General features: G+C 39.4%; 1 protein-coding gene and 1 pseudogene across 3 annotated transcripts in view; one reads left to right on the forward strand and one right to left on the reverse strand.

The window, feature by feature from the left end:
• UBE2D1 (ubiquitin conjugating enzyme E2 D1) overlaps positions 1-26296 on the reverse strand; it is a 36910-nt gene that overhangs the window by 1787 nt on the left and 8827 nt on the right. For 2 of the 3 annotated variants that reach the window (XM_008145486.3, XM_054729008.1), the window contains exons 2-6: positions 7914-7977; positions 7789-7820; positions 5454-5531; positions 3493-3598; positions 8-101 (exon numbers count right to left, since the gene is read on the reverse strand). In XM_008145486.3, the coding sequence (XP_008143708.1) occupies positions 8-101; positions 3493-3598; positions 5454-5531; positions 7789-7820; positions 7914-7977 (374 nt within the window). The remainder of the gene's footprint in view (positions 1-7; positions 102-3492; positions 3599-5453; positions 5532-7788; positions 7821-7913; positions 7978-26296) is intronic. The other variant, XM_028151519.2, reaches the window with a different exon arrangement.
• LOC103289570 (phosphatidylinositol N-acetylglucosaminyltransferase subunit P-like) lies at positions 8253-8666 on the forward strand (annotated as a pseudogene).

The raw sequence follows: 26296 nt of genomic DNA on the forward strand, positions 1-26296 counted from the left end.
CACTTACTTTTCTTTGTCTGATTTATAGATTTGTGCAATATCTGGTACTAAGGGGTCATCTGGATTAGGATCACAAAGTAGAGAACATATGGACAATAAAACTATATTGAAAAGAGAACACCATATTAGATAATAATCTTTCTTCTTTATACAATTACATATGTAAAAATAATTTCAATGAATATAGACAATGAACTTATAAAGAAAACAAAACACATTCAATTATATTTTAGACTATAGCTGGTAGCACGTATTTTTAATTTTTAAAATCATAAAATTACCATAATATATATATTAAATGCAAAATTATAATTTTTAAAGGCTTAAATTCTATTTGAATTTCTATTTATTTAAAAAATATGGACCTCTAGCCGAAACCGGTTTGGCTCAGTGGATAGAGCATCGGCCTTCGGACTGAAGGGTCCCAGGTTCAATTCCGGTCAGGGGCATGTACCTGGGTTGTGGGCACATCCCCAGTGGGGGGTGTGCGGGAGGCAGCTGATCGATGTTTCTCTCTCATCGATGATTCTAACTCTCTATCCCTCTCCCTTCCTCTCTGTACAAAATCAATAAAATATATTAAAAAATAAATAAATAAATAAATAAATAAATAAATAAAAAGAAAAAATATGGACCTCTAAAGTAGTTATTATAACCTTTAAACTCAAGTGTTCTTTACAAAAATATTTTGGTAACACACACATACCCCAAATGATACATAATAAAAAACTTTTTAGAATAGCATCCTAACTTTAGATGTCTCTTAGAGATACTTTTGTAGAGAAAACTGTCCATTTTATTCTATTTTAATGCAGAAAATCTGTGTTCTAATCAATTCAAGGTAAAGCAATCAAATTACAGTTACTATTTGGACATTGTGCTCATGTACTTTTTCACTTTGGCTTAGTGCTATACAATGTCCACAAAGAAGAAAGATTTGTAAGATTTTTCTCAACGACTCTTTTATTCCATGTATATTATTTATATCACATGCATGTAAAAACAATGTGAATAGTTACTCTGTAACTTGTATATTTTTAAATATAGATGAAAATTTTAAAAATAGTTGTTTCTTGCCACATTACCTCAAATACTAATACAAATAGCCACACACACAAATCTAAGCATCTGAAAAAGGAGGGAACAAGACTGGTTCCTCTTCTGCCTTCACTGCATGCCACCACTTCTGAGGGGGTCCGTGGGCTCTTTGGAACAACCTTGCATTTTCAGCCTCCTCTACTATGTTCCCTTATCTTTTCCTATTCTTATAAAGAATTTATAAAGCAAAGTTGATTCTTAGATGACACGAAAAGCTGGTGCTAAGAGCACTAATATTAAAACTAGTATTTAATTTATCTTCTTTATCTCCCATTGTATATTAAACCACGATTATCTGGGCTAATGTCTCCAGAAAGTTTCCAGATAAAAATCAAAATAAGGCATTTTAAAATACCTGTATTTTAGGTAGAAGGTATAAGCTACCTTACAAAATAAGCAAGAGGCAAGTTCCTCATCTCCCCAGTCCTGCTGCCCAGTCAAGGGCCATGACTTCACTATTATGCACAAAAATCCAGTGTTTTAAGATAAGGAAAAAGGGATGTTGACACTCATTTGTGTGCTTACTGTGTGTCAGGTGCATAGTGACCCTATGTAGTAATATTATTTATAATCCCCACTTTACCTTTGAGGAAACTGAGGCCATTTGAAACTGTTATTAAAGACAGTTACCAGAAAGCATCAATACTAATTATTCTTTATAAAAAGCTACCAATGTCAGAAGATAAATGTTCAACATCTAGCAGTCTGCCATTTCTTTTGTATGTGTAAGTATTTAGCTGCTTATGCCAAATGAATTATAGTTTCTGATACCCTTCCAGGAAAGAGCATGTGAATTTGAATGGCCCTTTGACACAGAATCTTGCCTACATCTAGTTCTAGTGCGTAACAGTTACACTATGTGAAATATTTTTTAAAAGACAATGGAATCTACATGAACATTTTATACGAACATTTTAGGTCAGAAAAACTGCCATTCACAAATAACTGACTGACATAAAGGGCTATTATTTACCTAATACTTGAAAAAATGATGGCTGTAGACTCTGTTGCCTATAAACCTCATCACTTTTAAAAACAAGTCATATATTCAGGTAGCATTTATTTCTTTTGTTTTAATTTTTAAATGACCATGGATCTCTCCATGAATCCTTCAAGAGAAACAATTTTCTTAAATTTTATAAAAGGAAAATCTACCAAGTTACTTCAGGGGCAGATGCTTCTAACTCAAAACAATATTTTCCAACTGTCAGGTGCTCTTCTGTTTAGATAAACAAGACTTGAATTAAGAGGATTCACACAGCAAATAGTATTGCTAAAAAAACAAAAGGGATTCAGATGTACACATCTGATAATTTAGCAAAGAACAAAGTTACAGATTACTAAAAGTTAAGAATCCACATGGCGTATGTATTAGTCATTATGATAATGCTATTGATTACTCAAAGTTTAGAGCAGTGATTTTCAACTGGTATGCTGAAGAATTTTTAAAACACACTATGCCGGAGTATTTAGTCAGGGGCACTGACATCTTTTTCCTTAGATTACCAAATAAAAAAATGACAACAACCAACACAACAATAGCTGTCTGGTGTGAATGAATCAAAATTATATGTATTTTTTTCTCAGATCAGGAAAAATATATTTTTTGGTGTGCCACAGGATTTTAATAATTAGTGTATGTGTATCATGAGATGAAAAACATTGAAAATCACTAGTTTAGAATGTTATATGTATTGCATCATTCTAAAACGTGAAATGTCTTAAATCATTTGTTTTATCAACCTAATCTGATATTTCTTCTTAGATGAAGTAAAACAAATGTAAACCTTTAATCATTATGTCAGTAATTCCATTTAACAAATGGGACAATGGGCCCTAAAATCATATATTTACTTCTCTCTTTTTAAAGATAAGCTAAAACTAAAGGGTAAAATGTCGAGAGGCTTATCCCCAAATTTCTAGCTTTAACATTTTAAATTTCTCTTACTTCATCATTTAGATTTGCTTACCAACACCACCCCCACCAAATTAACTGTCAAAGCCTAAAGAGGCCTGGCTGGTGTGGCTCAGTGGTTGAGCATCAACCTATGAACCAGGAGGTCACGGTTTGATTCCCAGTCAGGGCACATGCCTGGGTTGTGAGCCTGATCCCCAGTATGGGGCATGCAGGAGGCAGCCAATCAATGATTCTCTCTCATCATGGATGTTTTCATCTCTTTCTCCCTCTCCCTTCCTCTCTGAAATAAATAAAAACATATAAAAAAGTTAAAAAGAATACATATAAGAGCTATGAAAGCAAAGCAAAATCAAACAAAATCAAAGCAGGATAAAACACAGTAGATTGTTGTTTTTTTAAACTTTGGGCCTTAGATACTTCTGTATTTTTCCTGTTTCACTATTATCAACTGTCATATATCTGATAAATGAAATTACCTTTTGATACAGTCAGAGCTGGTGACCACTGTGACCTCAGGATATCAAGACAAATACTTCCATTACTGTTTATGTTTGGATGATAAATTTTTGTTGTGAAAGCAATCTAAATATAACACAAAACAAAATAAAAATGTGACAATCCATGAACAATGAACAAAACAGAACCAGCTTACTTTAAGGTAAAATGTCTTTAAATTTAAGCACCCTAGTAGAGAAATGTATTCAACATAAACTGAATGAACATCCACTTTGTGTGCACAAAGTTTTAGCTACTGGGGATGTGAAAGCAGATAAAGTAAGTTTTCCCACTCTCCCACTTTCCCCACCCCTCCCCCGCCACCTCCAGCAAGAAACTGAGAAATATTTTGGAGAGTGCAATAAGTATGAGAGCTGATATGACTGCTGAGTAGCAGCTGAAGTAATTAACCATGGCTTTGATGATCCCCCAAAGTAATCCTTTTCTTAATTTGATTATCAAGGATACCTGGAAGTGACACTAACGTCTAAAAATAGGGTGCTGACCCTGTTCTGGGGTAAAGTGGAGGCCTGAGTTTGTAACCTGTCCTAAGAAATCCACCAGGAATCCTAATCTCCCACAAGACTTTTTGTTATGCCGTTTCATGCGTATACTAGAGGCCTGGTGCACGAAATCCATGCACTCAGGGGTGGGGTCCTTTAGCCCGCCCTGCACCCTCTCACAGTTCGGGATCCCTCAGGGAATGTCCAACTGCCGGCTTAGGCCCGCTCCCCATGGCACTCGCCAGCCATGAGCCTGGCTTCTGATTGAGTGGCGCTCCCCCTGTGGATGCGCACTGACCACCAGGAGGCAGCTCCTGCATTGAGCAGGATTGGGCCGAAACCGGCTCTCTGACACCCCCGGAGGGGTCCCAGATTGCGCAAGGATGTAGGCCAGGCCGAGGGACCCCACCAGTGCACAGTCAGGGTCGGGGAGGGATACAGGAGGTTGGCCAGCCAGGGAGGGACTGCAGGAGGGCTCCAGGGCATGTTCGGCCCATCTGGCTCAGTCCCTATCTGCAGGACCCCAGCAGCAAGCTAACCTACCTGTCAGAGCATCTGCCCCCGGGTGGTCAGTGCATGTCATTAGCATATTACACTTCGATTTGCTGAATGGATGACAGACACTTAGCATATTAGGCTTTTATTATATAGCATAACGTTATTCAGTTATTTTTAAAAATCTAAAATAATTATTTGCTCTTTCCTCTCCGGAGCACACCTGCACCTTTCCCTGGCCCCTCTCCCTCCCCCAGGTGCGTTACATCTGCCTTTCTCTCTCCTAAGCTGCAAGGGCCCGTCTTTTGCTTCTGTAACTTGTTTCCCAAGCCTACGCAGCCCAGCTGGCTCACTTCTACTACCTCTGTAACTTTCTAAATAAGCTCCTCTTATAATTGGAAAAAAAGAAAAAGAAAAAATGAAATAATTGTTTCCTGAATGACAGAAGTTGTTAATGATTTCTCCCTCCTGATTTCCCCATCATGTGTTCCCTCTTTAGATTTAATTTAAACTAAATTGAGTAAGAACATGTTTTTATCCCTCCTACCACACTAAATAAAAGGACTGTGTCTTATTTACTTTTGTATTCTCCAATGTCACAGAACATGGTAGGTGTTCAATAAATGTCTGTTGAATACTTAAAACTGAGAAAAAAAAGTCAACTTTAGAAAGATAATCCCCTAAATGGAAAAGTCTGATTCTTAACCACAAAAACCCAAACTATAGAGATCTAATGAAGAGGAAAAGAAAGGAACCTAGTTTACAGCATAACAGATACTGCCTTTTGTTTTACAAACATAATACAATTGTCTGAGTAAGAAAGCATACTTTAGACTCAGTAGCTTTATTGAACAGTTGAACACGCTAACTTGTCTTGGACATAATAAAAATATCTCTGGATACACCCCTGACATAGGAGTCATCAATCACAAAAATAAAAATACCTTTGGTGGTTTAAAAGGATAGTCTGTCGGAAAGTGTACAGTGAGAAAGAAGACTCCGCCTTGATATGCGCTATCAGGCTGAAATCACAAAATATTTGCATCAGTGTTTGATTACTACATTTATTTGATAACCTAAAATGATCCCCCTCCCCACCCAAAATATGTCAGTTTGAAAAACATGCCATCATTTTGTCAAAAGTTCAAATCATTTACCTTGAAAACAGACTTTCTTTTGCACTTACAAAGGAGGATTTTCCAACTATTATAGAGTTTAAAACAAATAAAAAATAGGACACACACAGTTGTGTGACTTGCCCAATCAAATCTGTTTATGAGTATAGATTTTTAAATATCAGTATATACACAAGACCGCTGTAAGAAAAGAATAATTTTCTGTGGCAGTAATCAGTATGAAAAAAAGGGCTGGGGCTGGTATTTACTTTCTAATTTATGAAACTGAAGTCCTGATAGTCCTTTAAGGGGCAAGTATGGAGATGAACCCAGCCGGTGTGGCTTAGTAGTTGAGTGTCAACCTATGAGCCAGTAAGTCATGGTTCCATTCCCGGTCTGGGCACATGCCTGGGGTTGAGGGCTCGATCCCCAGTGTGGAACACGCAGGAGGCAGCCGATCAATGATTCTCTCTCATCACCGATGTTTCTATCTCTCTCTCCTCTCCCTTCCTCTCTGAAATCAACAAAAATATATTTTAAAAAAAGAAAAGAATGGAGAGGAACTGAAGAGAACAAGTTATGAAAAGGACAGGCTAAGGAACAGCATTATACAATTTAGACGGCAAATCTTCACTCAATAATAATTTGTAAAATAACGTGAAAAGGCTCCAAACAAAACTAATAAATTCAATATTCATGAAATTATCAAATTTGGAATCAAGAAGAATCTAAATTTGGCCAGGAATCTTTATGGCAATTAGAAAATATGCTACAAGCGAGGGGGAAAAGATACTTTTTTAAAAGGTAGCAAAAAATAGCTAAAATTTTATTTTAATTCCTTTATATTTAATTAAATTTATCATGTGATACTAACATTTTGGTTATAATAGCAAGACTATCATTACTTCTTCCTTAAGTTTCTGCATATATATTAGAGGACTGCACTGTATAATTATTCTTCCTACATGTGTTGCTTAATTCTAGTTCATAAAAAATAATAAGGAATGTAGAAAACATGAGTAAATTACAATTGACAGTCGTGTTTTGTTTAGATTTTCAAATAATATGATAGAATAACATGTTTACATTACTAAAATAAAGGGAGTATGAGTAACATAATTATAACCATTTGCTACATGTAATTCACCTAAGAAATATTTTTGAAGGGCTATAATTCACGTGGTAAAACGGGTCTTTAAAAGATAGTATTTTGAAGGTTCTTAGTAAGCAATGAAAAACAAACAAATAACCAGATTCTTAAACGTTGTTTAAATAAATACGTTGCATTTTACCCTTTAAAAGGCTAACCTAACAATTTAGTAACTGAGATATTTGCCCAGTACTCCTTCTCCGAAAAAATCAGTAATTGTTTTGTTTTTTAAGTTAAAGACAAGATAAAGCTCTTTGGGGGGAAGAGAAGAGAAAGATGTTCATGGAAACATGTTACTATGTTTCCCAGAAAGCATCTTTGAGTTATCGGTGCCCATTCTTGTGCAATCGGATTTTTGCTCATAGAAAGGAAAGCCTCTTTCTAGTCATAACTGCCTCTTGGGTGTAGAAACAATCTTAACAAACAAAGGACTAAGTGTTGAGAAAAGCCACTCATAAAATAGCAGGTAATTTTGACTTCAGGATAATCCAAGGAAACTAAAAGCAGTAAACTCATGAGGTGGCAAAGACAGACCCACTACAATATTTTATCAGTTCTCTCTCACAAATAGGAAGTGATAAAACTTAGTGCAAACTGGTATTTGTTACTTGTAGGAATTCATTACTGGGTTACTAACACTTATTTCTGACCTACTAAAACGGTTGATGTGAGAATAATTATGCTTAGTTCTGAACAATTGTTTTTTTTTGTGTGTGTTAAAAAAAAAAAAAAAAGACAAAGGAAACATACAGCCTGGTTACAAATTGTGGGTGATCCAGGACTATGCGTAATTGATCAAGGATTTGGCAAAGGAAAATGTATCACAATGATCCTAGAAGTATTCACCATCAGTGTTGTAGACAATTATCATAAACCCTGTAATTACATTTTGCTTCCTGGGTGATTCAGATACAAGGAAATTCAACCTGAGCCACAAATATCTGATCAAAGGTGAAACGGCAAGAATTAAATATGGCTGAGGGGATTAATTTCATATATAGGAATCATACTTACAGGTCCCATAATAGTTGCTTGCCAGTGGAACACTGAAACAAATAAAAGAGTTTCGGAGTCATTAACAAATGTTCAAACCTGTACTATTAACTGTAGCAAAATGCTAGCAATAAAGCAAAGCTTACAGTCGTCTCCCACAGGTCCGGCGGAGCAGTGAGCAGGTGGGTCACGCTGTAGGTCACTTAATTCCTTGAAGCGAAACAAAATACTTAAGGTTAATTCTTTTTCCAGTGAAACAGCATAATAATCCATGAAGACACAAATTATCAACTTCACTTTATAAGCAGTTTAGGCACCTAGTTCAATTCAAAATATGAAAACAAAATGTGGCCTAAGCCCGGGTTGGGGGAGTTGTGGCCACTGAGCCTCCCGCTCAGTGTTTCCTCTCTCGCCCCTGGGCTTTTGGGGTGGGGGTCAGTGCCTGTGCTGTGGGCTCCACACTGATTATCTAAAGTCACAGAGAAATGGTGGAAAATTCACCGTCTCCATTGCCAGAAAGATCAAGTTATGGCTTTGTTCTTTTCTTAAGCTCCGAATTTGGCTTCATGCTATATCTCGTATGGGCTTTTATGCCTGAATCTTGGCCAAATTCCTTAGGCTGAACCTACTGGCCTCAAAAGTATTGGGCAGTTGCACTGCCCATCTACCTCCTTATTCCTGTAGTAATCAGTTACGTACTCTTGTTTGAAGTAAATATGATGAGTACCTGGCCATAACTCCATTCAAACAATCACAGATAACTATGCCAAAAATCAAGAGCAGAAGAAATACCAAAAGAGGCCATCCCAGCATTAAGAGATATTCCTATTAGTGAAGTAAACCAAATGCTCTATCTTACAGTCAAAGAACTTTACATAAAAGTATGTAGATTAACATAATTTTTTATATATTTTTTGAAATATATTGAAAATGTAAATTGAATTTCTCTAAGACTAAGTTCCATTAATATGTACTTGGTAAATGTTCTCAAATATTACTTATTAATGGACAGAATAAACAAAACATTGCATTAGTATTAAAAAGACAACAAAATGTACTCTCACTCATGGGAAGAAGAGTAATTCATGAGACAGCTCCAAACCTTGAAAAGATTAAATGGATTAAAATAGTTTTTCTTTAATGAATATCTACTATAGGCAAGGTAATTTATATAAGTACTAGGTATATAATCTATATGAAATAGGCCTTACTTCAACAGGTTTGTAATCTAATTTGGGAGAATGAAGGCTTACGCAGAGATGGCTATAAAAGGAACCCAAAAGTTAAATGAAAAGAAGGCCATATTTTGAAGCCTAGCACATTGATTCATATTCTCTTTTCTGCCATCAAGGAAGCAAAGGAAGGACCATGGAGATGACACAGCTTTAGGTCGGCCAGTCCTGGATTGGCATTCCAGTTTTACCATAACTGTAGCTCTATGACCTTGGAGAAATCGCCTCAATCCCTTACCTTTCAGTTGGGAAGGAACTGATCACCTCCAAGTAAAAAAAGTATACATTCATTATAAAGAACTATGCATTATGCCCAGCCGGTGTGGCTCAGTGATTGAGCATCGCCTATGAACCAGGAGGTCACGGTTTTGATTCCGGGTCAGGGCACATGCCCGGGTTGTGAGCTTGATTCGCAGTAGAGGGCATGCAGGAGGCAGCCAATCAATGATTCTCTCTCATCACTGATGTTTCTACCTCTCTCTCCCTCTCCCTTCCTCTCTGAAATTAAAAAAAAAAAAAAAATTTTTTTAAAGAACTATACATTAGGATTGAAGAACCTAATTTAGTTTGGAAGATCAGGCAATGTCTCTGAGGAAGAGGGACCTAAGCTGAAATCTGAGTGGGAGTTTTGGGAGAAATGAGCAACACCGTGAGGTAGAGTGGCATAAAATGAGGTTGAAAGTAGGCAGAGGCCAGGCATAAAACTGAGAACAGTATACCCATGTTAAGGATTTGGGGTTTTATACCAGTGCATTGGGAAGGGTTTTAAGCAGTGGCATGATCTGATTTAAAGAATGGCTCTAAGTACTTGAATGGATTAGAGATGGGAAAGAGTGGAAGCTACAAGATTAGTTACTACTGGCAAGGAAAATAGGGGCTTGGACCGGAGAAGTGGCAACAAGATGGAAGTGGAGGGATCTGAGATATTTTGAAGGGTCTACCTACCAGAGGATGTGATGATGAGTTAATTACATGTGCAGAGTAAGCAGAGAGGTCACAGATACATATGATGGTTAGGGGCAGCTAGCATTCACTCCATGTTTTGTTGTCCTAACAATCAATCCTCACAGGTAGGTGTGATGACGCTCCCCATGTTACAGATGAGCACAGGTGACTCACTTCACCGTGTGTTCACAACACTGGTCTGTACGGGGTGGAACTGGGATTCAAACCCTGGAAGGCTTTTTAGTTCACAAATGTACTAATGTAGATGCCATTGTCTGAGAGGAGGGAACACTAGAAGACAAGCTGACTTGGAAAGTAGACATAGAATCTGTGACCCCGGTGACAGCAAGGGAAATTTTATAGGACTGGAGCATAAAAGAATACTGGACTAGAAATTGGAAAATCACTGTCTATACCTGGTATTTAAAACCATGGGGAAGGTGTAAACATTTTCTTGGGAACACATGCAAACCAAATACTGCATTTGTTCAAATCTAACATCCCACCATAAGTCACATCCTTATTTTAGGTACCAATAATTAAGGAGGAATGCTGCCAATTAATTTTAAGATAAGTTGCATGCTGATTTTACGTAAAATAAAAATGAGGTGCACCTTAGGATCATTCCAACATGGTGATTCTTGCAATGAGTTCAGCATTCTAACAGAGACAAACAAGAAGAGGACGTGGTAGGGAGAGGCTTTCCGGAGAAAGTGATATGAGCTCAGTAACTGAGCCAAGTGCAACGCAGGTCTCCCTCTTCCAAGTCCCCCAGTCCAATTGGGCACTTTCATTTTTGGTTTTGTTGCTGTTGTTTCCACAGCTGTGAGTGCTTCTCTTCCCGACAGGAATTAGCTAACAGTTAGCAGCTCCTTTGGTCCAGGTATAGTTAAGCAATAAAGAGGAAGATTTCAGTCTCTGATTTCGCAATCGTGGTTAAGAAGCAAGGCTTTGAAGTTCAAGTCCAGGTGCCTGTCACACGCTTGCTGAGTGACCTTAGGCAAAACACTTCCCCCCGCCCCTCTCCTAATCTCAGTGTTCTTTTGACACTGCTGCTTTCATCCGTCGTTTCTATGACCAACAAGTGAAATGACACGTGTAAAGTGTATAGCAGTCTCTGGCACACAGGAAGCCTTCAAATAAATGTTAAAAAATAATGTAAACTTGATAAGAATCATCCAATTCTCTTGTAGCAGACTATAACTATTTAGTTTAAATGATTGGGGGAGGAGCAGTTCCCAAGTCACAGCCCCATTTTAGAAGGACTGTGCTTTATTTAAGTTTTCTAATTTGGGCTCTTAGGAGATTGCTTCTGAAAATATTCATCATGTGGCGTTTTATAAACATTAGTGTATATGGGTAAATGAGATTTCTTTGCCCTTATTTTTAACTAGAAAACTAGTTCATTAGAAATACAGTCTCTAATTGTCGTTTAAAAACTACTAATGAGCTGAAACGGGTTTGGCTCAGTGGATAGAGCGTCGGCCTGCAGACTGAGGGGTCCCGGATTCGATTCCGGTCAAGGGCATGTACCTTGGTTGCAGGCACATCCCCAGTGGGAGGTGTGCAGGAGGCAGCTGATCAATATTTCTCTCTCATCGATGTTTCTAACTCTCTCTCCCTCTCCCTTCCTCTCTGTGAAAAATCAATAAAATATATTTTTAAAAAAACTACTAATGATATATATATATATATATATATATATATATATATCACAGATAATGTGAATAAATCATACATTATACATAAATACATACAAATTTATTGTGTTTACTAACAAAAAATAAAACCCAAACCATATTTTAGTTGAATCATGTTCAGATTTCAAATGTGAAACAGTTCTTGAAATCCCATTAAAATATTGCAGAAAAATACAGGTTATCTTGTTCTTATATTTTTGTGCCCTGATTCTACCTCTTCTGTAAAGAGAAGTTAGAGCTAAGGACCAGATAGAAAAATCTAACAGTGGAACTCCTACAAAGGCCAGGTTCTTAAAGCTCACTTATAAGAAAGAGGCAGCTGATGGTACATCAAACATTCTTAATAGTCACACTGACCATTACTAATAATGGCGCTAATGCTTTGGTGAGGAACTTACACATCCTAGACTTTTTAGGAGGGTCTCAATTTCTAATATTCTTTCTCTTTGTCAAACCATGCCTTGAAATATGCTGTTATACTAGTACTATTTGGAAATATGTAACTAAAACTACAGTGCTTAGGTACAGACAGAATGACTAAAAAAAAAACCCCACAAAAAACAAAAGGCACAGTATATATATAATACCCACCCTTAAAAATACAGATCTTGAATTTGAAAAAAGAAAAATAAAGAATCCTGAGATGTGCTAGGAAGGTAAAAATATAAAACAAACAAAAACTACAACCAATCAAACAAAACCCTACCTTTCTGGCCCTTAGTCTGCTGAGCAGCCAGAGTATTTTTAGATAAGACATAAGAAATCAAGGACCACGCCCGGCCAGCGTGGCTCAGTGGTTGAGTGTCCACCTGTGAACCAGGAGGTTACAGTTTGATTCCTGGTCAGGGCACATGCCCAGATTGTTGGCTGGATCCCCAGTGGGAGGCCTGCAGGAGGCAGCAGATCAATGATTCTTTCTCATCATTGATGTTTCTAGCTCTCTCCCTTCTTCTCTGAAATTATTAAAAATATATATATATATATTTAAAAAATCAAGGACCACTTACACTCATTAAATTCTCCCTTTTAATATGTTTATTCCAGGTTTTCAGAATCTACCTTATCTGATTTATGTTTTCTCAACTATAAAAATATTTTTATTGATTTCAGAGAGGTAGGGAGAAAGAGAGATAGAAACATCAATGATGAAAGAGAATCATTGATTGGCGGCCTCCTGCATGCCCCTTACTGGGGATCGAGCCTGCAACCTGACCAGAAATCGAAATGTGATCTCCTGGTTCATAGGTCAATGCTCAACCACTGAGCCACACCGGCTGGACATAACTAGCATTGTTAATTATCCAATTCTAGCATCACAGATACATATAGAGTATCGAAAACAATTCAGTGATTCTTATGTTATTCCAGAAGGAAATGTTAGGATAGTAACCCCCTCCTCTGCTCCTCTCTCCACTCTCTGTAAGAAATAACACTGAATTATACAAATTGCTCAAGTCCATAGGATCCTTGTAAGAGGCAACGATTAACTCCATACTACTCACAGCTAATGGAAGCCCCTTCCAAAAGAACAGTTCATGACACTGACACTCACTTCTTGAACACTTCTTACTATCCCACCACTACCCTGAAATCCAGGACGCACCCCATAGAGAGCCTCCAATAACTGTTTCACTAACCCCTCAGGCCTCTTGTCGAGGCCTTCAAGGCCATGCTTTTATCCCATAATGATTACAAGTAAAAAGGTCTCAAAGACAAAATATTTAAACTGGTTAATTTTTAATCAAGTATCGTATTAGTGTGTGTTTGTTATAAAAGCAAAACAGTGTTAGGGAAAAAATGGGAAGAGCAACGTATAAATAGGCAAACACCCACGAGACCACTACCCAGCCAAATCATTGCCAACCTATTGGAATACTTCCATCCACAGCTCTGGTAGGAAATAAGCATGCCACTCACTGCTGGAGGGAGTGTAAGTTGAGATACAACCTTTTGGCGGGCAGTATGGTAATAACTGTGAAAGTGAAAAATGCATATGGTCTCTGACCTGGTTATTTCACCTCATAGTAATCATTGTCCAAATAGCCAAAGATGCATACATAAGAATGTTCAGTGAGGCATTTTGTATACTTATGAAAAACTGAGAATAACCTAAAGGTCCATCGATAAGGAAAGGTTTAATGAGATAGCCATGAAACACTGTGCAGTCATTAAAGAGAATGAGCAAGATCTCTTTATATTGACATTAAAGAATGTTGTGTGTATATCATATAGTTTTTTAACTGAAAAATACAAGTTACAGTAAAGTATGCCCATTAAATTCCATAATATATAAACATATTATGAATACATAGGAAATAAAAGAATAGACACCAAATTATTAACAGCAGTTACCTCTGGGAGTGGGTTGTCACTTTTTATTTATGTCTTCTACGTTGTTTCAGTTTTTTACAATAAATGTTTAACATTTTAAAAAATAATGATTTTATTCAGGCCATTATGCGTTTTAAAAGAGATGAAATGATACTGCTTTTTTTTTTTATCACATATACTATAAGTATCTTCTCTTTCATTAAAAATTTTTTATGAGGCAAGGAAAGACTAAGGAATTGTTACAGATTAGAGGATACATGTACTAAAGGGACACAACTAAATCTAACTGGTGACCCCAAACTGGATTAGAGAAAGGGTAAAAAAAAAATAGTGAAACCTGAAATAGGTCTATAATTTATATCATTGTACAATGTTACTTTCCTCATTTTGATAACTGTACTATGGTTATACAAGTTCCAGGATGCACCCCATATGCAAATAGCAAGGGAAATTGGGTGAAGAATATATGTAAACTTTTTGTTATTTTTGCAAAACTAAAATTATCTCAAAATAAAAAATAATATAGCCCTAACCGGTTTGGCTCAATGGATAGAGTGTCGGCCTGCAGACTCAAGGGTCCCAGGTTCGATTCCGGTGAAGGGCATGTACCTTGGTTGTGGGCACATACCCAGTAGGGAGTGTGCAGGAGGCAGCTGATCAATGATTCTCTCTCATCGATGTTTCTAACTCTCTATCCCTCTCCCTTTCTCTCTGTAAAAAATCAATAAAATATATTTTAAAAAATAATAATGTAAAGCTTTATATATAGTTTAAAACAATTCATTATTTTCTTTCCCCAACTTGCTTCTTTCCCTATATCTATTAATGGAATATTAATCTCCCACTAACCAGGCTCAAAATCTCAGGATTTTTTTTTTTATTGATTTTTAAGGAAAGGGGAGAAGGAGAGGGAGAGAGACAGAAACACCAATTTGTTGTTCCACTTATTTATGCATTCACTAGTTGATTCTTGTATGTGTCCTGACTGGGGATCGAACCCCCAACCTTGGCGTACCGAACGACACTCCAACCAACTGAATTACCCAGCTAGGGCAGCACTGTTTTGACTCTTCTCTTTCTGACTCTTATATAGTCAGATGCAGAGTACCAAAATATATTCTACTTCAATATCCATTACATTGCTTACCATAGTAAATTAATTATATTTCAACTATAATTGCTTCCCATTACTCTATGCATTACTTTTATAATAATCTTTTAAAAGCACAACTCTATTTATTTCATTCTTCTACTTAGAAATTTTCAGTGGCTCCTCACTGCATATTAAAGACTAAACTCAACCAACCTAAGTCTTTTCATTATTTTGTCTCAACGTTACACTTTCAATTGGGTTCCCACACACACACACACACACACACACACACACACACACACACACACACACACAAACGTACCCAGTAATTTTCCAAAGAACCCTCTTGGGTTTTCTAAAACACTTTCAGGAGGTCTGTGAGATCAAAATTAATTTAATAATAAAACTAAGAGGTTATCTGCCTCTTTCACTCCCAATATCTCATGAGTATATAGTGGCATTTTCCAGTTTAATACATGATATAGTAACACTGAATGCAAAAGCAGATGTGAGAATTCAACTGTCATTATAAGCCTAACAATAATGAGATCTGAACAGGTATAAAACAATGCAACTCTACTTTTTTGTGGTTGTTTTGGAAAATATAGTTATTTTCAATAAAAACGTTATTTAGGTTAATATGTGATTGGTTTATCATTATTTTTAAACTAGAGGCCCAGTGCATGATTGAATCATGCACGTGTACGGTCCCCTACAGGCTTTCGCTTTCAATCACGGGGGAGCTGGGTGCCTGTCCGCTGGTGCACCAGGCCTTTCAGAAGCCTCCGGCATGGCGAAGGCTTCTGAAAGGCCTGGTGCCTGAGCGGACAGGCACTCAGCTCCCCCGCTTTTGATAGTTCGTGGTGGGACGTGAGCTCGCTGCCCCAGAGGCCCCTTCTGTGCCACAGCACAGCTATGGCGCAGACGCTGAGCTTGAGCTGCCGCTGCCCACGCAAGCTCAGCGTCCCGCCAGCCCAATCGGCCACCCTGGCCACCCCGAGTCCCGCCCCCTCGCACCTCCTGGCCAATTGCGGGCATAGCGAAGGTATGGTCAATTTGCATATTTGTCTATCATTAGGTAGGATTCTATTTATTTAAATTTGTTTTTAGTTTTCATCTATGGCAAAAATTAATGCTATAACCCATACAAACAAAAGCTCTTTGGGGCCCTCAATACTTTTAATATAAGGGGGTCCACAGACTAAAATGTTTGAGAACCTTTTTGAAGTCAATGTTTCAATCTCACACCTATGTTTCTCTCTCTCTCTCAAAATAAAATAAAAATATTAAAAATAAAAATACATGCTACTGCCACAACTCTTTTTCAATTTACAGAATGTATGAGATTCTGTTAGAAATTTTTGTTTTGGTTTTTCCAGTTTAGAAGACCTCAAAACTCTAAATAGTCCATCTTTATTGTTTACTTAGGATGCTGCTGACCTACTTTCAGGACACAGCTTTGGGTTGCTTTTCTTAGAGGAGTCAGGGGTTTGTGCTGAGCTGACCCAATCTTCCAACCACGGGCAATCCTTGGTGACAGAGCTGCAGTTGGTGACACAGGGGTGTTTTGTTGTTGTTCCATGCTCAGTTTAACCAGCTGCACTAACCATAGCAGAAGTTAATGAAGCACTTCCAGATCCTTTCTAACAGGGATCAGGATTCTCACTTATCCTCTGGTCCCAACTCTACACTCCCATATATTGCAGAGGTTTAATTTAATTGTATCCAATTATGATGCTAATAAACATTCTCACAAATCACTGGTCAGGCACATTTTATTGATGATTAAACTGGGCATGAAATTCAAGGAGAACTGATTTGTGAGGGGTAGGGGAGCATAACTTCCTAAGATGTGATTTAAAAAGTATAGGAAAGAGGCCCTCTGGATTCTTAGAAACTCAAAAGTAATTGTATCTCCAAGAAAATACATGTAAGAGAAGCTATAAACCCTAAGGGTCATCCCTCTCCAATCCGGAAACCCTCAGGAGATGTCCTACTAAGCCACAGTCTGGCCTCCCTCTGTGAGAGGTGACCGGGCTGTAATGTGTTCATTACAGTTTAGATACTCAAAGGCAGTGGTTGGCAAACTGCGGCTCGCGAGCCGTGGTTTGCCGCTCTGTTGACTAATGAGTTTGCCGATCACTGACCTAGACTCTCGATTCCAATAATTACAGGCTGTTGTTGTTCCTTGTGATTAAGCCCCTATCCCAGTGGTCAGCAAACTCATTAGTCAACAGAGCAGCAAACTTCGGCTCGCGAGCTCTCGAACCGCAGTTTGCCAACCACTGCTCTAGGGAATTCAGGAAAGAAAGCTTCCCCTAGGATAGAAACATGATGCAGTAAAAAAACTGGTATAAATACCTTCACTGACACAAACTACCTTCTAAATAAAAAAATAAACACAAATACAAAACATTAAAAAGTAAAGTTATCAGATCTGGTCAATTCTGAAAAGCCACATGGGATGCCTCAGAATTCATTTCCTACTCTACCCTCACTACACAATACCACCCTTAAATAAAAACAAGCTGTATTTGTTAACAGGTAGATTGCTGGAGCACAGTAAAAGTTAATAAAATTTTTTTTTGTATTTGCCAATTATTACAAACTAGAGGCACAGTGCATGAAATTCGTGCACCCTCTCCAATCCGGGAACCCTCAGGGGATGTCCTACTAAGCCACAGTCTGGCCTCCTTCTGCAGGAGGTGACCGGGCTGATCAGGGGAAGGCGCCACCCCCATCACCCCGCTGCTGCCACTGCTGGCCGCCGCAGCCACCAAGGTGTTTTCATCAACACGGACTCCAGTCCCTTCACCACGAAAAAGTGACAACTTTCTTTAGGCATTTTCAAGATGTCTCTTTCATAGGATATGACATTTCGTTCTTTTTTTTTATCCTCACCTGAGGATATTTTTCCACTGATTTTTAGAGAGTGTGGAAGAGAGAGGGAAAGACAGAGAGAAACATCAATGTGAGAGGGACACTTCGATTGGTTGCTTCCTGCATGAGCCCTGATCTGGGCCCCGGCCAGGGAGGAGCCTGCATCCTAGGTACATGCCCTTGACCAGAATCGAACCCGGACCCTGCGGTCGGCAGGCCAAGGCTCTATCCACTGAGCCAAACTGGCTAGGGCAGGATATGACATTTCTTAGCCCCTCCAGCAATGGACCTTCGTTTTTTCCTCCAGGAGTGAGGTGGAAAAACCCTAGATCACCTTCTTGGATTCTTATTACCCAAGTTACCAAGAACACTGCGAGTGGTGTATGGGGAGCTTAGCCAATGAGTGGTCAGAAAAGGTGTTTCCTCTGCAGCTCACGCGCAGAGGCGGGACTGCCGGTGTGCGTGGCTGGCAGGCCCTGTTCTCTGCGGGCCTGCTCGCCGCCGCAGCTTGCCTCACCACACAGGCAGTCTCCTCCCACCCACCTGCACACGCAGCCTCCTCCTGAGCGGTCGTGATGTTACGGCGTCCCGGCTAATTTGCATATTACCTCTTTATATATATAGAGAGAGAGAGCATTCAGGGCTGCTGCATTCTGTCACACAGGCTGTGTGCGCCAATTCCAAGGGGTGCCATTCAAACAAACCTCAATGTGAGTGGGGCCCTCTGGGGCTCTACAAAGCTCCATTACAGAAAACCGCACAAAAAAAGAAGTAGACAACATAACCTTTAAACCCAACCCAGGATAGTATCACTGTTTTGAATGAACACATGTTAGTGTTTGATATCTGAGTGGGGAATAAGCACTTATTTTAACTTGATTTCATCAATGTGTTGAAAATGGCAAACATGGAATTCAAAAATTAAAAGTGAAGACAATGACATTCTAGTGAAGGAAGAAGGAACATTTTTTCAGTACATGATGTTAGGGCAACTGGGTATCCATATGGGGGGAAAAGTGAACCTTCACCTTCCTCCCCACCTCAAATCATACAAAAAAAAAAAATCAATTCTAACTAGATTGTAGGTTTAAATATAAAAGATAAAAAAATAACGCTTTTAAAAGAAAACATCAAATATCTTCATAACTCTTGGGAAGGCAGAGATTTCTCAAAGAGGACACAAAGAACACTAATCATGAGAGAGAAAAGTGGAAAATTTGGACTTGATTAAGATTCAGAACATCTGTTCATTAAAAGACACATTTAAAGTGTGAAAAGGCAAGCCACCAAATAGGATGTATCTGACAAAAGCAATTCCTGCAGATCAATTTTTAAAAGGCAGACTTGAATAGGCATTTTACAAAAGTGCCTATCCAAATGGCCAATACACAGGGTTTGGCCAAAGTAGGTTTACAGTTGTTAACATTGAAAATAATACAAGAATAAATTGTTTTTGCATACTCTCAACTGTAAATCTACTTTTGCCCCACCCAGCTTCATTAGCCATCAAGGAAATGCAAATTAAAATCAAAATGTCATGCCACCACATATCCAACAGAATTGTTAAAATGAAGAAGACAGAAGATGTTTGCACGGCAACGAAAACCATCAACAAAATGAAAAGACAATTCATTAAATGGGAGGACATATTTGCCAATGATACATCTGATAAGGGGTTAATATCCAAAATTTATAAAGAACTTAGACAACTCAACACCAAAAAAAAAAATCAATCCAATTAAAAAATGAGCAAAGGATCTGAATAGACACTTCTCCAAAGAGAACATACAGATAGATGGCCAATAGACATATGACAAGATGCTCAATGTCACTGATCGTCAGAGAAATGCAAATTAATACCACAATATCACCGCACACCTGTCAGAATAGCTATTATTAATAAATCAAACAAGTGTTGGCGAGGATGTGCAAAAAAGGGAACCCTTGTGCACAGTTGGTGAGACTGCAAATGGTACAGCCACTGTGGAAAACAGTATGGAGTTACCACAAAAAAAATTAGAACTGGAACTGCCCTATGACCCAGTAATTCCACCTCTGGGAATATATCCGAAGAAACAAAAAACACTAGTTCAAAAAAAAGTATGTGCCCCTATGTTCATCGCAGCGTTATTTACAATAGCCAAGAATTGGAAGCAGCCCAAGTACCTATCAGTAGATGAGCAGATGAAAAAAGCTGCAGTACATTTATAGAATGGAATACTACTCAGCCATAAAAAATAAGAAAATCTTACCATCTGTGACAGCATGGATGGACCTGGAGCGTATTATGCTAAGTGAAATAAGCCAGTCAGAGAAAAACAAGTACCATATGATTTCACTTATATGTGGAATCTAATGAACAAACAAACAAAATAGAACAGACTCATAGATACAGAAAACAGCTGTCAAAGGATGGGAGGCTGGGGGGCTGGGTGAAAAAGGTGAATGGTTTAAGCAAAAAAAAAAAAAAAAAGAAAGAAAAAACGTACAGACACAGACTACAGTTTTGTGATTGCAAGAAGGGGGTAGAGGTAGGTAGAAGAGGGCAAAGGGGGGATAAATGGTGACTGAAGGAGACTTGACTTTGGGTGGTGAACACCACACAATAATATACAGATGATAAATTATAGAACTGAACACCTGAAACCTATATAATTCTATTAACCAATGTCACCCCAATAAATTAAATAAAAATTAAAAGAAAAAGACAGAAGAAAGTACAAATGTTGGTAAAGATGTAAAGCAACTGGAACGCCCACATGCTGCTGGTGGAAGAGGAAAAGTTTGACAGCTAACACTAAATGTGAATATAGGGATACTCCATGACCCAGAATTCTACAGCCAGGTACATGCTTAAAAGAAATATATAGAAATCATACACTGTAAAAGATGGCTATCAAATAATGAGACTAGTTAGAAATCCATATAGGAAAAGGACTTGTTAGAGTAAACACACTGTGTGCAGATACATACATTGTGTGTGTATGTGTGTATCTCTGTTTTATTTCTAGCGACTTTTAAAATCTAAAATTGAAATACATAGTTGATCCAATTTCGTCTTCTTTGAGATAAAGTAAACTTAAAATCAACCAACCTTACACCTAAACATAGATCAAGCAATAATTATCATCAGCCCTAACCGGTTTGGCTCAGTGGATAGAGCGTCGGCCTGCGGACTGAAAGGTCCCAGGTTCGATTCCGGTCAAGGGCATGTACCTTGGTTGCGGGCACAGCCCCAGTAGGAGGTGTGCAGGAGGCGGCTGATCGCTGTTTCTAACTCTCTATCCCTGTCTCTCCCTCTCTGTAATAATTATCACCAAAGTGGAGACAAAAGCAGTCTGTGTCAGTGAAGCAATTTGCTATTCTAACGTGATTAACACTCAAAAAAAAGAAAAGAAAATACTAATTAGGGCATTTAAACTTTAAAATATATATATGATGTAGTAATTAAAAATAGATTGTAAGTTATTGTCCCTGAATTAGAACCGGGACCATAAAAGCACTGTCCGTCCACAAAAATGTGTACTTAATGGACTATTCTAGTTCAGCTTTCTATAACCAACTAAACACAAAGAAAAGTACTGAAAGGTCTGAAACAGAATTTTAAATTGGCACAGATGGCATGTTTATAACACCCCCCACAATATGCTGAGTGTTCTCCATAAAACCAACCTAGACACAGTCCCTGCCTCTGGGGACTTAAAAATCTAAAAGTAGATGAGGCAGTCTAATTCAAAGAAAGTAAACAAACAAAAGGAAACAAAGAAGGGAATGTCAGAGAAGAGAGGCCTGCATTAATCTCTCAGCTCCCAGAAGGGTAGCAGTCCAATCGGAACAGCGGAGAAGGAAAGCTAACAAGTCAGAGCTGCCTTATTTACCATCAGACTTAGTATGACACTATCCAGTAAATATTCTCTAAAAAACTTTGCTGACCACACTGAAAATGCTTTGTTGTTCTGTAGCTTCAGCATTCAGAAGGCCTAAATCTCTGCAATAGGTAGACTATATATACCCCACTGGGTGTGCGGGAAGGACGTTAAACAGCCCATGCAGAGCGAGTGATTTACAGTCCATAATCTAAATTACTGAATCCAAAGCACATGAAGGCATTATTTCAAAAATCCTGGCTCAACAGGCAATTAATTAATGTGACACAACCATCAAAACTCCTAAAACAAGGCAGTGATTCTTACTGGACTGCATTTTTGATGTGTCTCTAAAGGGACATATGAGCTATATTTGGTTGTCTGTAAATAAACACTTCATGGGCTTACAGCTCAGACTCTGATCTCCTTACCCAGTTGACTAGAGCTATTTAAGTAGAAAGATGTTCCACAATTGCCTGAAATGTCTCCAAACACAGACCCTCTTTAAGCCCTTGAATTAGAGAACATCTTTATTTTAAACCATGGAGATTCTTCCTGGAAGACTTCAAAATGCTGATGACATCCAATTTATTAAGTTATAGGAACCAAACTCACTTGAACAAGCCGGTCCTGGCAGCTTCACTGCCTCTTTGGACCAAATATCTCTGGAAAAGACTGTCTATTAAAAATAATAATAATGGTGATGATGATGCAGCCACATTCCACACAAAAGAAAGAAGATGAAGGAAGCAATAATGCTATTGACTTTGCACATCAAAGTAGTATCTATTGAATCTGAACTAAAAATTAGAGCTCAATTAGAACAATGGTTTGAGGTTAGGATTAGGGACATATCTTCCCAATGCCTCAGACCTGTAGCCACTTTCCCCCTGGTGCTCTCCACGGCAGCCACAGTGACTTTCAATTTCCCCAAGTACTATCTTGCCTGTAATTTATTTATTTTTATTGATTTCAGAGAGAGATAGAAACATCAACGATGAGAGGCTGCCTCCTGCACGCCCACAAGTGGGGATAAAGCCCACAACCCGGGCATGTACCCTTGACCGAAATCGAACCTGGGACCTTTCAGTCCACAGGCCGAGGCTCTACCCACTGAGCCAAACCAGCTAGGGTTTGCCTGTAATTTAAAACACGGCTTCCTTTTTAAAGAAAAGATTCTCAATTACCTCTTTTTATATATAATACTAGAGGCCCGGTGCACAACATTTGTGCACTGGGTGGGGGTTCCTCAGCCCGGCCTGCGCCCTCCTTAGCGCTGCTGCAGAGGTGGGAGAGGCTCCCACCACCACCGCTGAGCTCGCCAGCCGTGAGCCCGGCTTCTGGCTGAGTGGCGCTCCCCCTGTGGGAGCGTACTGACCACCAGGGGGTATCTCCTGCATTGAGCATCTGCCCCTGGTGGTCAGTGAGTGTCATAGCGACCGGTCATTCCACCGTTCGGTCGATTTGCATATTAGCCTTTTATTATAAAGGATTTCCATCACAGAAATTACATTAAAAATGTACCTTACACAAATCCAGGATATTTCAAGAAAAACTGTTTTGAGTCTACTTTATTAAGTATTATAGTAAAAATGCACTTGATCCAGTAACCCAAACTCTAAACCTTGGACTCACCATCTGATTCCTTCTTCCCGCCAGGTCCCACCTTGCCTTCCCTCCTCCTCACATTAATCAGTAACCAGGTGTTCAGATTCTCCTTCCATCCAGATCCCTCACACTGAAAGGGTCTCAGGAGTAAGCCCATCACATAGAAAAATCAAGGTCCAGTATGAACCTGGAGGTCATGGTTCAATTCCCGGTCAGGGCACAGGCCTGGGTTGCAGGATGGATCCCCGATGTGGGGCATGCAGGAGGCAGCCAATCAGATTCTCTGTCATCATTGATGTTTCTCTCTCTGCCTCTCCCTTCCTCTCTGAAATCAGTAAAAATATATTTTAAAAAAATAAAGTTTAAAAAAAATTGAGGTCCAAAGGGCAGAAGAGTCTGAGAAGAGGAGACACATTTCAGGCTAAGACAAGACAAAGGTTCAACCAGAGAGACACTATTATAGTGTCTGGGACAGACCGGGTAGTAGGAGAAAGCATCTGAAGAGACTGCCCAGACTACTGAGCCTAGAGACTTGACCTAAAGTCAAGGACTGGGTGGGTAAGGCCAATTCAAAAAGGCTATGTGGAACAAATACACTATTATTTTTCTCACATACCCCTCTTTGCAAATATCCTCTGCCACCATCCTACTCACACCCTCTTTAAATCTCACTTGAGCAAATACAATGACACTTCACTGACCCTTTGTCCTCTTATATCTCTACCAACAACACACTGCGGTCAAAATCATCTTCGTGCCGAAACCGGTTTGGCTCAGTGGATAGAGCGTCGGCCTGCGGACTCAAGGGTCCCAGGTTCGATTCCGGTCAAGGGCATGTACCTTGGTTGCGGGCACATCCCCACTAGGGGGTGTGCAGGAGGCAGCTGATCGATGTTTCTCTCATTGATGTTTCTAACTCTCTATCCCTCTCTCTTCCTCTCTGTAAAAAATCAATAAATTAAAAAAAAATCATCTTCGTAAAGTACCATGTCAAAAACTTTCAATGTTTTTCTTTTAAAAAAAAATTATACACACACACACACACACACACACACACACACACACACACACACACAGATATCCTCCTATCCTATCTAATAATAGAGTAACATGTAAATTACCATCACTCCCTACGCCCACGATTGGGCGGCGGGAGGCTGGGGGGGCAGGACTCGGGGTGGCCTATCCAGCCATTGAGAGGCACGGATCCGCTGCCACTGAGGAGGGCTACCCTGCTGTTGAGAGGCGCAGAGGGCGGGACTCCCGCCCCCTGTGCCTCTCAAAGGCCAGATCCGCGGCCGCTGAGGGGGCCTGCCGCGGACACCCGGCTGCGCCTCTCAACGGCAGGGTAGCCTGGTGTCCATGGCAGCCCCCTCAGCGGCCGTTGAGAGGCGCAGCTGGGTGTCCGCGGCAGGCCCCCTCAGCGCCTCTCAACAGCAAGGTAGCCCCCCTCAGCAGCCGCGGACCATCAAAAGTGGGGGAACTGGGTGCCTATCTGCTCCAGCACCAGGCCTTTCAGAAGCCTCCGCCGAGCCGGTGCACCAGCGGACAGGCACCCAGCTCCACCGGGAAAAGAGAAAGCGTGTAGGGGACCCTACACGTGCATGATCCAACCATGCACTGGGCCTCTAGTCCTATATAACAAAAGGCTAAGTTTGACCGGGAGTTAGACATGGGTTGACCACTAGGGGGTGGCGTGGAACATGACAGGCGTTGGCGATGCGGTGCTGGCAGCGGGCGTCAGTGGAGGTGTTCATGTCCCATCTTAAACATCATTTCCTTAAGGTGGTTTTCCTTGACCCCCTTCAAAGGGTCCCTGGTATATTTCCAGAAGTACTACGCTATACTTCCCTTTTCATGGCATTTATCAAATTTATAACCACAAACAGCAAGAATGCATACCTACACTGTGATTAAGAATGTTACTTCCTTATTCAAAAACCTTCTGCTGGCTTCCCCAAACTTTTGCATTAAGTTCACATTTCTCAGCATGGATCTTTCAAGGCCTTCCACGGTATAAACTTTTATGGTCTACTATTCCCAAAAGCAGAATTATCTGTTTCTTCCCAAATAAACCACATACTCTCTAGTGCCTTCATTTCTGTAGCTTTTTCTATGAACCTGGCTGTCCTGTCTTTAAAATTGATACCCTTCTTCCAAACCCACATCCAATTCCATCTTCTCCATAGAATTTTTCCTTATTTTCCCCAAATAACTTTGTCTCTCCCACCTTTGACTTCCTTCCTGCTCAAATATGTTGTATTTTCCTTATGGCACTTTCCTAAAGCTACATAGTTGTTATGGTACTCTTCTTACCCTTTTTTCTATCTCTTAGGTCAGTGGTTGGCAAACCACGGCTCGCGAGCCACATGTGGCGCGAGCCGCGGTTTGCCACTCTGTTGACTAATGAGTTTGCTGACCACTGGACTAGACTAAATGTTACCGTGTAGTTGGAAGCTGTGAGGATTAGGCAATTGTGGCTGGCATATTGTGTGCAAAGAGGTAAAGGGTAGTATATGACAGTGGTCGGCAAACTCATTAGTCAACAGAGCTGCGGTTTGCCGACCACTGTCTTAGGTAATGCTGGTTATGTTATACCTTACTTTTCTATATATCTCATTTCATTTTGTATATGCCTCATATACAAAAAGTGCTCCATAAATGCATTAACTTGTATGGCAGTTGTCTAAATATATGTATAAAACAATCTTTCAAGTACGAAAGACACCTGTGAAACAGATGGAAGCTAAATGGAATTAGAAAAGGATGTAACCAGTACAAAAACAGAAATATACCTTATTTGCATCACAAATCATTGCTCTTTAATCAGAGAGTAATACATCGTTACGGACTCATTAATCTTATACATTAAGA

Source organism: Eptesicus fuscus, chromosome 17 (genome assembly GCF_027574615.1).
Source record: "Eptesicus fuscus isolate TK198812 chromosome 17, DD_ASM_mEF_20220401, whole genome shotgun sequence".
In the NCBI taxonomy this organism is placed as follows: Eukaryota; Metazoa; Chordata; class Mammalia; order Chiroptera; family Vespertilionidae; genus Eptesicus; species Eptesicus fuscus.